The sequence below is a fragment of the Vulpes vulpes genome, chromosome X (assembly GCF_048418805.1).
Source record: "Vulpes vulpes isolate BD-2025 chromosome X, VulVul3, whole genome shotgun sequence".
NCBI lineage: Eukaryota > Metazoa > Chordata > Mammalia > Carnivora > Canidae > Vulpes > Vulpes vulpes.
The window spans coordinates 6450390-6464263 of record NC_132796.1 but is presented as its reverse complement, the minus strand read 5'-3'; the positions used below and the strand labels follow the sequence as shown (position 1 = coordinate 6464263).

At 48.8% G+C, this 13874-nt stretch overlaps 2 protein-coding genes across 5 annotated transcripts in view; one reads left to right on the top strand and one right to left on the bottom strand.

Annotated features, from left to right (window-relative positions):
• The window catches only part of SHROOM2 (shroom family member 2), a 145054-nt gene extending 135150 nt beyond the window's left edge, over positions 1 to 9904 (bottom strand). For 2 of the 4 annotated variants that reach the window (XM_072744964.1, XM_072744965.1), the window contains exon 1: positions 8450 to 8738. In XM_072744964.1, coding sequence (XP_072601065.1) covers positions 8450 to 8614 — 165 coding nt within the window. In that variant the 5' untranslated portion in view covers positions 8615 to 8738. Of the gene's footprint in view, positions 1 to 8449; positions 8739 to 9671 lie in introns of those variants that run through there. The other 2 variants (XM_072744967.1, XM_072744966.1) reach the window with 2 other exon arrangements.
• GPR143 (G protein-coupled receptor 143) overlaps positions 9171 to 13874 on the top strand; it is an 87348-nt gene continuing 82644 nt past the window's right edge. Inside the window, exon 1 of the mRNA XM_072744983.1 lies at positions 9171 to 9380. Within this exon, the coding sequence (XP_072601084.1) occupies positions 9290 to 9380 (91 nt within the window). The 5' untranslated portion in view covers positions 9171 to 9289. The remainder of the gene's footprint in view (positions 9381 to 13874) is intronic.

Genomic DNA, 13874 nt, shown 5'->3' with positions numbered 1-13874 from the left:
AAACATAACTGCTAATAGCCTACCTACTATTGACTAGTAGCCTGGCCCATAACGTGATCTTTGTATGTTTCACGTATTCTCTACATTGTATGTATCATATATTGTACTCTTACAACGAATAAAGCTAGGAAAAAGAAAATATGATTAAGAAAATCGTAAGCAGGGGCACCTGGCTGACTTAGTAGAGCACATGACTCTTGATCTCGGGGTTTTAAGTTTGAGCCCTGTGCTGTGTTGAGATTATTTAAAAATAAAATCTTAGGGGCACCTGGGTTACTCAGTCAGTTAAGGATCTGCCTTCAGCTCAGGTCACAATCCCAGGGTTCTGAGATCAAGTCCTACATGGGGGGGCGGGGGGAGGGGGGTTGTCCGCTGCTCAGCAGGGAGCCTGCTTCTCCCTCTCCCCCTTTCTCTCTCAAATAAATAAGTAAAATCTTCAAACAAATAAAATGAAATATTAAAAAAAATTAAGGACAACACATTTACAGTACTGTATTGTATTTATTGGGAAAAAAAAAAAATACAGGGGCAGCCCGGGTGGCTCAGCGGTTTAGCACTGCCTTCAGCCCAGGGCCTGATCCTGGAGAGCCGGGATCGAGTCCCGAGTCCCGTGTCGGGCTCCCTGCATGGAGCCTGCTTCTCCCTCTGCCTGTGTCTGTGTCTGTCTCTCTCTCTGTGCCTCTCATGAATAAATAAAATCTTTAAAAAAATAAATACATATATACATAAGTGGACCCACATTGTTCAAATCCATGTCATTCAAGGCTAAACTGTATTTGACACAAAATGTCAATAGTGTTTAGCACTATTCAACCTTAGGTTGAAAAACTCTCTTCTTAACCAAATGGTGATGTAATCAAACTAGGAGGGTGGGAAGAAATGTGCCGGGTATACAGTGGGAAGGAGGTGTGTGGAGAAACGGCTTGTTCCAAATTTTCTGTATACTAGAAAGTCAACAGTTAGGAACAGAAGTAGCAGCAATAGAGAATGTAAGCAGATGCCAAAAGATAGCAGCTAGAAAGTTTCAATCGTGGTCTCTAGGGAAGGGGAAATGGCAGTGGGGAACTGTTGGTATGATAACAGTCCCCAAAGAACTACTTGATTATTTAAACTGTGCCAGAACCACTTTGATATAAATGAAAACAAAACTCAAAAAAGATACACTAACATTTTGTCCCTTTCCTTCCATTAATAAGTAAAAATGTTGCCTTTAAAGCACACAGAATCTACCAGGCCTGGAATATTATTTGCTTTTGATCTGAACATCTTAGTCACCTCTGGCCAAAAGAAAGATAATCCCAACCATGCCCAGCAGATCCAGAGCTCAGTTCTTCCTTCTCCCATCCCAATAGGGCTAACGGTCCCTAACATTACCCTGGCCGTTTAACAAAACAGCCCCGGTTAAAAAATGTTACTTTTGCATTACATTTCAGAAAAATCCTGCCTTGTCAGAACCACTTATTTGTTTGAACCTAAAACAAGGTTAGTGTGATTATTTTTTTGATGATAGCCTACTGTCCTCCTACTAAGATACATTCCCCAAAGACAAACGGAAAGGCTCCATCTACTAGAAGGCAACGCAAATATTTGATCCAACAAGGTGACAGAAAAACAATCTGTCCAGAATATCCCAGTGTTAGACACTGCCAATGTTTTAAAAAGACCAGAGGAAAAAATAATAATAAAAAAATAATAAAAAGACCAGAGAGAGTAACATGGAACCCTCAGCTGTTTAAAAATCCTTTATGTGAGTGAAAGTTTGTAGCTTAGAAGAGCCGTGGCTCGCAGAATTTCTCCTCTAAACATCGCCCGACTCCTGACCATGGTGTTTGAAAGTAAAAGTGAGACCTGAATAAAAAGTCTATTCAGCTTTTTAGTCCTTAAATTATCTTGTCGAATGTTTACAGTGTTCCAAGTGTACAAGAAAAGCTCCACAGAGGCCCTAAGAAATCCACAAATCCAGGTTTATTTGCATGCTGACACAAAACTACTTTGGCAAGAGGACAAAACCAAGCTGCTTTCCAAATAGAAAAACCAGCCCTTTCCAAGCACGGAGCCCAGTTTCTGTGGCCATGAAACAGAAAGGTAAGTTAAGAGTTCCCAGCTCACTGGGACAAGGTGCAAATGACCATTTTTAAGAGCGTTTCAGTATCCTGCTATTTTACATTTAGCTCTCTGGGCAAACTAGCTTTCTTTTTTCAAAACACAAACATCAGAACATGTTAAAGAAATACTTGAAACTGCATCAGGAAGTCCAAATGCAACACGGTGCAGAAGTGTGATGCACAGCTTAAGTTTACAGCTTTTTATACCACAGAAGCCTCTTGATTCATACATGTGAGTCAAGCTCAATTAATGTCAAAGGAAGAATCCTCCACCCCTGAACCTCGCAGCCACCAGACCCTGGGATATGATGTTACACTACCTGACTTCCCACTCTGCACCCAACCCACCTCTGGAGGCCTAAGGACAAGATGAAAAGCGGGTCAAATGCGTGAGGCAGAGACTGGGACAGGGTAACACAGACACGTGCGAGTGCCAGCTGCCAAGCAGGTCTACCTGCACACCGAAGAAAACTCATTTTTTTTTTTAAACCATATCTACTAATGATTCTTAAAATACAAATGAACCTTTAGAATTACACTCATGCTAACAACTCAGAAGTGGGCGGCTGGCCTCAGAAAGCGTCTGGGATCTCCCAACAGAGGAGCTCCTGCAGCCAGCACAGCACCCAGGGCCCAGGGAGCCCAGCCTTCGGCCACCGACCACCCTCAGATGTTCAGGGTCTTGTCAATGCACGTACGGACCTGGGTGTGCTTTCACACAGAGATAGAGCAAGATGCACAAAAAAGTCTACATTTGACAGTTCCTAATCCCCTGCTGAATTCATCAGATTCTTCATTTTCAAGACTTTTACTGATGTCTGACAAAGAACTTGGCTCCTGGGGGCAAATATAAAGACCTGTGGACAGCAATGTGTCCTGACCAAGGCTGCCACTAGCTCCAACCTCTCTGGTCACCAATGACAGTGACTCAGCCAGGTCCAAGAAAATAGAGCCCTTTTTCTTCTTCTTTAAAAAAGCAGCTGTTTGAGGGAGAGATATTTCTCTCATTTATTTGAGAGAGAGAGAGAAAGGGAGCACATGCATGCGCTTGTGCACAGGAGAGAGCAGAGAGCAGAAGGGGGGGAGGGCAAAGGAAGAGGGAGAAGCTGACTGATGATGAGCAGACGGTTGACATGAGGCTCTATCCCAGAACCTTGGGATCATGACTAGAGTCAAAGGCAGATGCTTAACCTACTGAGCCACCCAGGTGCCTCAAAATGGAGTCCCTTTCAAACCACTAAAGAACATACCTCAGGTGCTCAGTGTCCCCCACCCCCACCCACCACCCACCACCCACCACCCACCACCCACGGTCTGTTTTTGCCCTGAGTCTTCTGCTACCGGGAGCTCTGGCTAATGGTTTACATAGGACATTTGCCACCTGGCTGTGTGACCTCCATCCAAAATACGTGCCTTGATTCCCTTCCATGCCACCCTCAGTATTCAAACTAGAAAGGACATTGAAGGACTTTGTCTTATATCCAGAGAAACGTTTTAACGGTATGAGGTATGAGGTATGAAGCCCCAGAGAGATGAGTCAGGCTGGGGGCATCCCAAGCCACAGCTCTCCCGCCCTGCTCCACCAGTGGCAGTGTTCCCCAGAGGCAACCCAAAAGTCAGCGGCTTCCCAAAGGGGCCACCCTTGGGACCACACCAGGACCAAAGTACTGTCTTCTTTGGTGCTCCTTGGCTAGGGCTCTGGGATTCTTCAGGGAGGGACTCAAACAAATGGCAAAAAGGAGGGGCTAGAGCTTCATTCCTTCCCCCTTTAAGAAACATTCCTGAGACTGCAGGGGGCCTCCTGACACCCAGCTGGTGCACAGAATGCTCCCTACTGAATCCTCAACCACCCATTTGAAATTCTAGGCCCTCCAGGGACATTTTAGAAGCCCAGCCTCACTGATATTTTACATTTGCTGAATCAATGGAGAAAGGAACACACAAAAACAGGGGACCACCTACATCCATCATATCTGTTTGAACAAGTCCCCAGATAACCCACAGCAGGACGTGGCCTTGGAAATACTAACAAATCAAAATCTTTGTGGTTTTTTAGGACACAGACATCACTTCTGATCCCTCTCAGACAGGAGCATGGAAAAACAGCAGGATTGTGTATTTTGTAGCCCTAGTAAAATGTCAAGCTATAAGCCAGCGTAAATGGCCTGAGTGGATACAAATCTGGTGGTCACCTTTCAGCAGAGGTCTGGTGGGACTTTACACATGCACTTCAAATTCCAAGAATGCCACTCCTGGGAAGTTAACTATCCCTCTGACTTCTAACTAGACCCAAAGAAAAGACTGTCCTTACCCAGTAGCCCCACGGAAAGCTCATAAAACACAGCACTCAGGAGTTCCAGCTTCACTTCCTTTCTCCAGCTACAAAAATGCAGATGAAGCAAGTATTTGTTTGAGTTTTACTATGTAAATAAAGCCTATTATCAGGGCCAGCACTTGGGAAGAAAACAGCCCCTCAAGTAAACCTTTCAAAAGGCCAATGTCTTCACAAAGAAAAGTTAACTTAAGCTTTAAAAGCTGAAATCCTTTTAAAAACAAAAGTAGTGATGCTGTTAATCTAAACAGGGCAATTCTGCCCCCAGGTAACATTTGACAGTGTCTGCAGACTTTTGTTGGCTATCACACCTGGAGTGGGGGTACCAGTGGCATAGAGTGAGTGGGGACGGGGAACGCTTCTGAACATCCTATAGAACAGTCCCCACAACAGAAAATGATGTAGACCAAAATACCAGTAGTGGCAGGGTTGAGAAATCCTCATCTGATGTGACAAAGTTATTTAATATGGCATTGCAAGTGTTTCCAGGCAAGAGCAGATGGAACTGACTAGAGAGGAAGTGGGGACATGTAGGATCAAGAGTTGGTCCTTGGGGGCCTTCTCATGATTTATCAGGTTTGGGACCTCAGAGCACGCCATTTAACTTCCCTTTGCCTTAGCTGGGGCATCTATAAAATGGGCTGATAAAATTTCTCGATCTGCAGATCACGGATTGAACTAGCCTTGTTCTGGGCACTCCTTCCAGTTCTAAGATGTGCACTCCTATGAGGCTTTCAAATCAGATTTCTATTATTATTAAAAGAGTGTGTCATCTCATACTTGCTCAAGCTTCCCCTACATTATATTCTGTTTTACAAAAAATGAGTTGTATAGGGGCACCTGGGTGGCTTAGCCAGTGAAGCGTCTACCTTTGGTTCAGGTCAGGATACCAGGGTCTTGGGATCGAGCCCCCCTGTCTGGCTCCCTGCTTGGTGGGGAGTCTGCTTCTGTTTCTGCTTCTCCTTCTGTCTCTCTCTGTCTCAAATGAATAAATGAAATCTTTAAAAAAAATGAATTGTATAATATCCTAGGGATCTTACATGTAAAATATTTAACTATAAGATTTTTTAAAAGCCCAAAAAAAAGGTGTGGGGGGGGGATGCCTGGGTGGCTCAGAGGTCGGGCGCCTGCCTTCAGCTCAGGGCGTGATCCCAGGATAGAGTCCCTACAGTGGGCTCCCTGCATGGAGCCTGCTTCTCCCTCTGCCTGTGTCTCTGCCTCTCCCTCTCTGTGTCTCTCACGAATAAATAAATAAAATCTTTTTAAAAAACGCAAAAATCCTATTAGAACATTATAATTTGGGCCCCAAATAACAATTGTTATAATGAGCCCCACAGATTTTTCAGTAGCTACTGAGAGAAAGAGTCAAAACTTGGATTAATCCAAATTCTGCAGGTGGAACCATTTTCCCAAGTCTCTATCACAATAGCTTCCTCTTGCTCTTTAAGTGATTCTTCTAAATGGACACACTTTCCTTCATCCTTTTCTAATAAAGTGACAGTTAATTACCAGCTGTTGGAGTGTAAGCAAGCATAATTGATGACTTAATCCAAGAGAAAAGACAAGCATGTGAAATAGCGCCAATACCACGCAACATGTAATTGAAAATATATAATACACGCGTGTGTGAGCATGCACCCCTGCATGTACATACAAGTGTACAGGGAAACTCAGTACGGAAGTCCCAAACTCTCCTGAATCCATTCAGGATTCAAAGCAAAGGAATCACCAATTTTCAGTCACATTGGAGCATCTATAAGAACTAAGTAGCAATTTAAGGGAGGGATGGATGAGCCTCTCAGAGAAGAACCACAAACATTTTTATTCCTGCAAAATTCTGAAACACCACCAGGAAAAGCCCAGCAAGTACACGGTACTAGCCTACCCACAAAAACTTCCAAAAGAAAACAAAAACACCTTAGCAAGTACTGTGAAAGCTAACCAGCAGGCCAAATCGGGAGCAAAGGGCCCCACGTGACCCCAAAGGTCTTGGTGTGTGTTTATTGGTTTTACTGCCCACCTCCTACAGTCTAGAATGGGGCTCTTGGAGAGAGAACAACAGGCCACTGAGAATACACCAGGGTTTTTATTTTTCGTACCTGGAGGAGCGTAGAAAGGAAGAGGTGCTCTGGGGATCCCCTTCTCCAGCTGCTGGTTAAACAACTGAATTTCAGAGCTTAAAGTGCCTTCCAACTCCCTTAGACTACATAAGGCCAAAAGGCAAGATTTCACCTTCACTAATGTGTTACAGCTTATTCCCCCAATTATAATGGTAAGTCTGAAAAAGATACATTGAATTGCCTGTGTACCTCTTTTTTAAAAGAAATACATGAAACGCTAAGGGTGTCAGTAGTTAACCTGATCTTTTTAACTTTTACCATCAGAAATGGAAATAAAATCTTTATTAAAAAGGCACAGGGGGTATGCCGGGGTGGCTCAGCGGTTTGAGGGCGTGGTCCCGGGATCCGGGATCGAGTCCCATGCCGGCTACCTGCGGGGAGCCTACTTCACCCTCTGCCTGTGTCTCTGCCTCTCTGTGTGTCTCTCATGAGTAAATAAATAAAATCTTAAAATAAACAAATAAATAAATAAATAAATAAATAAATAAATAAATAAATAAATACATCTTTAAAGAAAAAAAAAGGCACAGGGGAATACGCTTTAACATGCACATATGCAGGAAAGTGCCCTCGCAGGGCAAGCTGTACACACTTTGCCCATCTTTTCAAAGAACCCAATTCGTTAATGGGTTACACATTAAATTTATAACAACGGCAGCCTCTTTCCCCAGCTGAACATAAATTCAGTGCACATCAAACAAGCCTCCCCTCAGAGTCTCTGGTTTTGTAAATACAAAAAATGATAAAAAAAAAAATACAGAACAGAGAAGTTTGGTGTCTCATTTGCTACCTGAAGAACAAAGCTACACCACTTCTGAAAATTCAGCACGGGTGGGGTGGGGTGGGGTGGGGGTGACGATACCTTCCTGCTGTGGTGAAGCAGGAAAGTAGGGAAAAAACCCAGCAAGTCACCTTCAAACCCGCGTAGCCAAGAATTTTTTGCATTTTAAAGGGAACTTTGTCCCCAGGAAAGGCCGGACCCAACCCTCCCCAGGGAAACTGACACTTTTAATCAGAGGAAAACAGGATGATAGGTGGTTGTTTGCGCTTTCACAGGTCCATACAAGTTCAGCCGGTAAATTTCAAGATCGATTTCTGTTTTGAGACAAGAGAATTCAAAGTGCTAGAGCAGCCTCCTCGCCCCACCACACACACACACACACACACACACACACACACACACACACAGAAAACGGGAAACACATTCCTGATGAGACACATTAGAAACACTGGAGCTCAAATCCCACTTTTAAAAAGGATCCTCAAAGTTTCGGTCCGTTTCTGCAGCTCCCAGCGCGCCGTGGGGCTAGGGCTGGAGGCTGAAAGTCAGTAAATATTGATGGGCTGATGGGAATCGAGCTGGGCTGGCGACAGCTGCTCGTCTGGGTTTCCTAGTGATAAGGGGTACAGGTTCAGGGGTGCAGAACCAGAGGGCCTTCGGTGACAAGCACAGGCGGGGACGGTTCTGTCCACCGCCGCCCCCGGCACGTGGGACAGTTCACCCCAACCCCTGGGCGGCCCCACGGCTGCAGGCCGCCGCTGGCGACGCCGGGAGTGACAGGGGACCCAGCCGGGCCCCTACTGGAAGGGGGAGGGGAGGGGAGGGGAGGGGAGGGGAGGGGAGGGGAGGGGAGGGGAGGGCACCCGGAACAGGAGCCATTTAAACCCTGAGCGGCGCTGGGAGTCAGCGGGGCAGGGCGCCGCCGCCAAGCGGCCGGGACCGCGCACCTTCGCGCGTCCCGGTGCCCCGGTGCCCGCAGGTGACCCAGCGGACGAGCGCCCCCCGCCGGAGGGCACGGTTGGCCCGCCCCTGCGGCGCCCCCACCCCCATCACTTCCCCCGCCCCGCGGCCACCCCTGGGCTGTCACCGTGAGGTCCCGCGGCCGCCTCACCTTGGTGATGACCAGCGGCTCGCCGTGCTCCCGGCCGCCCTTCAGGGTGAAGCCCCACGGGGCGCCGCCGCTCAGCTGCACCTCCACCAAGCGCCCGCCGTCGGGCGCCCGCGCCTCGGCCTCGGCCAGGCGCTCGGGCCGCGCGCGGGGCTCGGCGCCCTCCATGGCGCGGGGCTCGGGGCGCGGAGGCGGCGCGGCCGCTCAGCCCCCGGGGCCCGCCCGGCCCGCGCCCATGCACTCGGGGGAGCCCCGGCCGGCCGAGGGCGAGGGGGGGCTCGGGCGCTCCTGCCGCCGCCGCCGCCGCCGGCCACTGGCGAACTTGCGCGGCAACTTGGGAGGAAAGTGCCGGCCGCCGCCGGGGAGGGAGCCGGGCGCGGGCGGCGCGGCGCGCGGGGGAGGGCGGGCCGCGCGGGGGGCGGGGCCGGCGCGCTCCGAGGCCCGGGCCGCTCGGCGGGCAGGGGGCGGGGCGCGCGCTGGGCTGCGGGGGCTGCCCGCGGGCGGGAGGGGCGGGCGGAGGCGCGCGCTCCGGGACCCGCGCCGCCGCGGGGGAGACAGAGGCCCGGCGGGCGCTCGGGGCCGGGGCGCGCGCGCGGAGCGTGGGAGGGGCCGAGGGCCCGCACGCACCCGGCCGGGGTGCGAGGCGTGCGCGCTCGGGGCTCCCCGGCTGGTGACCGGGAGGGTGGGCGGGGGCGCGGGCCGGCGCGCGCGGAACCTGTGCCGCCGGCCGGTGCAGGAGCGCGCCCCGCTCCGCGCTGTTGCCCGGAGGGTGGGAGGGGGCGGAGCGCGCATCCGAGACTCGCGCTGCAGCGCGGGGCCGGGGGGCCGCGGGGGCCCCACGCGATGTCGGGCTCTTGCTCGGGAGCGAGCGCCGGGCGGCCCTCGGAGGCTCGGGGCGCGCCCGCCGTCTGCCCCGGAGGCCGAGCGGCGGCAGGTGAGGCGGCGGAAGCGCCCGCGCGGGGCGGGCCGGGGCGGGGCGGGCGGGCGGCGGTCCGAGTCCCCGGCGCCCTCCATCTTGGAGCGCGCGGCCGGCCCGGCGCCCCCGCCTTTGTTCGCGCGGACCGCGGGCTGGCGGCGGCCGCCCAGGTGAGACGGGGAGACGCGGAGCGCGGCGGGCGGCCAGCCGGTCCCCGCACGCACACTGCCCGGCCCTCCTGGGGAGCCCCCGCCGCCCCGCCGCCCGGAGCGCGCCCTTGGAGTCGGGGCCGAGGAGAGGGCGCCCGACCTGCTCGCGCGGAGGACTCCCCGCCGCAGCGCCCAGCCCGCACGGGCCGTGGCCTGTTCCCGTCTCGTCCTAGCTCTTTCTGGCTCTTCCTGGGGGTGCGGTCCAGGAAGTCTTTGCCTTCAGATCCTGTTCTCCCTTGGGTAGAGCAGTGCCACGAGGTCTTAGTGTCCCACGTCGGGGTTGCCAACAAAGGAGACGTGGTGGTCTGAAATTACTGAAAGGCTGCGCCGCCTATTTCTGCTCCCTTTGTAATTTACATAAAAGCTCGGTGTAAATATATATCTGCACTAGGTATTTGCATGCTTTGCCAAAAAAAGAATCTTTTCATTTCGTTTGTAGTTACGTAGCTGATCGCTGGTGGTTCCCTGTTTCTTCAAAGCAGCTCCGTGCAGATTCTTTGAACAGGTGAGGATGGGATAGGTAGCAAGAACTGGCGTGGAGACCACTGGATGGAAAGAGTGAGGGGTTCCAGCAGGGACAAGGAATCTCAGCTCTTGTCTCTGCTTTTTCAGTGGTCACGTGAGGGATTTCCATTCTAGGGTCTGCATTGTGTGGCTGTTCGCTTTGTGTCGCATCCAGCCAATTGAAGTAAGAGTGCAAACTTCACTGGGCACTTGGCGTGCCTCTGGGGGTGAAACTGCCCCCATAAGTAGCTTCCAAGCTACAGTGTCCAGAATGTCTCCAGTTGGAGGAATGATTTTTTTCTTTCTAAGTGGAGGCTTAAGGAGTGTGCCTGTTAGAATCTACCTTGACCATAGTGGTCACACAGATCTGATTAAATTGCACAAATTGATTAAATTGCACAGAACTAAATACAGGAGTGGGTGTAAGATGAGGAAATCAGTAAGCTTGGTAGATTGTGTCACTATTGACGTTTCTGATTGTGGGATGCAGGGTGCAGAGGATGTCCCTAGACTGTTTTTTTTTTTACAACCACATGTGAATCTATAATTACCTTTGGATAAAAAGTTTAATTTAGAAACTGGTGGGATATGAGAAGTGAAAAGATGAAGGACCACATAAGTGCCCCAAGTATTTTTGAGAGTTCTTTGGTCTCCAAACAGCCCACTTATCCCATAGTATTAAGTGAAATCTCAGCTATTAACTAGGGCTGAAATTCAGACCTCACTAAAGCAGAAAGATTTCATGGTCTCCATAAATGACAGCCAAAGTCATCTTTAACATTTTATGTTGATCGTATAATGAGGTTACCTATCTGCCACTTTTTTTTTTTTAAATCTTATTTATTCATGAGAGACACCAAGAAGAGAGGCAGAGACACAGGCAGAAGGAGAAGCAGGCTCCATGCTGGGAGCCCGATGTGGGACTCGATCCCAGGACTCCAGGGTCACGCTCTGGGCGGAAGGCAGGCACTAAAATGCTGAGCCACCCAGGGATTCCCCCTATCTGCCACTTGACAGGGTTATACTGTCATTCCTTCAACATACGTCCAGGTTTACAATTATCCTGACTAAATTACCATTTTGTGGAGTTTTTTCTTAATCTTCATGTTAGGCGTCTCTCCCAGCTGAGCATTATTTGAATATTTATAAGGCAACTGTCTATATAGACATTAATAAATACATGAGAAGGGACTGGACCCAGTCTGTGTGGCCTGCTTTGAGAAAGATACCCTCTTCTCAGACCCTCATAAATCTTTTCATTAACACTCTTGGGATTCTATAGGTGAGCATATCTATCATCACATCTATATTTCTGTTTTATGTCCATTATATCCTTACTAGGCACATCACATATCTTGGAAAATATCTTGTGACTGAGAGTCATTGCCCCAATTTTTTTACCTCTGCACCCCTTTTGGAAGAGTTTAGTAAGACATTGAACCAGTATAATAATGGCTTTCTTTTTTTTTTTTTTTTTAATTTTTTATTTATTTATGATAGTCACAGAGAGAGAAAGAGAGAGAGGCAGAGACATAGGCAGAGGGAGAAGCAGGCTCCATGCACCGGGAGCCCGATGTGGGATTCGATCCCGGGTCTCCAGGATCGCGCCCTGGGCCAAAGGCAGGCGCCAAACCGCTGCGCCACCCAGGGATCCCCATGTCTTTCTTTTCTAAGAGCTCGACTCAGCCAGATTTTCCAAGGACAGTGTATATTTGTCAACATTTAGCTTTATCTTTTGGAAAGCTGGGGACAGATATCTTCTGTGTAGCTTCTCACTTCTTGGACATAGCTTCATTGCTCAGAAGATTTGAGGGTGAGCATGACCCTATGACATCCAGGCATTCACTAGCCTGACTTTGCCAGTTTTTCAGATATGAGGCTTATTTCCTTGATAGGATATACGTGAAATTAAAGGTAGTTCTTTTAGGCACCAGTTCTTTTAGACTGGCTGGCTCAGTCTGTAGAGCATGTGACTCTTAATCTCTGGGTTATAAATTCAAGCCCCACATTGGGTGTGAAATTACTGAAAAATAAAGGTAGTTCTTCCACTTTATCAGCAGTGCATAAATCGATCAATGAATAAGAGGCAAATTGAACCAACTTTCAGATTTAATCAACAGCTATTTTTTATGAAATAGAGTTCAAATTATTTTAGGTTTTTTTTTTTTTCTAACAGGATAAGAGGTTTATTTATTTATTTTTTTAAAGATTTTGCTTATTTATTTATTTGACAGAGAGAGATCCCATGAGCACAAGCAGGGGGAGTGGTAGGGACCGGGAGAGGGAGAAGTACGCTTCCTGCTGAGCAGAGCACTGGAGGGCTTGGGCTTGATCCCCAGGACTCTAGGATCATTAGCTGAGCCTAAGGCAGATGCTTAACCGACTGAGCCACCCAGGCACCCCGAGAAAAGAGAATTATAAAATGTAGTGGAGGATGGAGTTCCAAAATTTGCCTTTACCTTTCAAAGTAGTAGTTCGGTAAGGTCAAGCTTTCCAGAACACCTGTAGCAATTTTTTAAAAGGCAGTTTTAGCCATTTTCCACTTAAGCCACCGTGTACTGAGTTAGGGTCCCTATGAATTTAGATGGTGGAGAGTCCCTCTAGATCAGAGAACAGAAGTGTGAGAACAGCTAAAGGAAAACATTCATGCAATGACTTTGCCCTTCATCACCAGTGTTTATCATTTTATTCTTGATTTCTACAAGCAATTATTAGAAACATTGTAATTTAGCTTAGCTGCAGATCTTGGCCAAGTGACAAGCTGAATGCCCCACAACTGTACCCCCATCACCTCCCCCTCTCACCTCAGAAGGATTTTACCCTGGATCTTGTCAGGGTATTTACAGATCTCTAGGGGAGAGACTTGCTCTTTTTGTGCAGAGATGGGAGGGAGACTGTGGGTGTCTGGTTAAGGCTCCACATTGGGAGGGATGCCTGGGTGGTTCAGTGGTTGAGCGTCTGCCTTCGGATCAGGGCATGATCCTAGAGTCCCGGGATCAAGTCCCACATCAGGCTCCCTGCGTGGAGCCTGCTTCTCCCTCTGCCTGTGTCTCTGCCTCTCTCTGTGTGTCTCTCACGAATAAATAAATAAAATCTTAAAAAAAAAAAAAAGGCTCCACATTGGGAATTTGCATCCTAGCACCCAGTGCCTTTAGTTGAGGAAGCAAGCAGTAGCAACTAAGTAGTAACCACCATTCACAGGGAACCTATGTTGTACCAAGCACATTACATAAATGGACTCCGGTGCAAAGCTTCTGACAGCATGCATCACCCCATCTTATAGAGGAAGAAACAGCCCCAGAGGGGCTTAATACCCTGCTTGAGGTTGCCGAGCCCAGCACCAAGAAGGACTCCTGCTCTTCTACTTGCAGGGATCAGTGCCAGATTGGGTACGGCAGCAGAGCAGTTTTCACTGAGCTGGTGAGCTGGCTCTGCTCTGTAAGACATTTAGATCCAGAGCCACCTTTTGAGATTCCCTTGATCTCCATACAAGAAAGAGGCTGAAGCCTCCTATGTGGAAACTTTGCCTATAAAACTGGGTGCTAATTTAGGTTTGGGTTGAGTTCCAATCCCGTTTCCTTGGAGACGTCCTTTAAAGTGTCATATGTAGGAGTGCTTGGGAAGCCCAATAGGTTGAGTTTCTGACTCTTGATCTTGGTTTAGGTCTTGATTTCAGGTCTTAATCATTAAGAAATATACTATATATTTAGAATAGTACTTAATTTTTCAAGTTGGGAGTAATTAGAAAGCTATTTTAAAAGTATTTATGTTTTAGAATGCAGTTTTAGGAGTGCTTGGG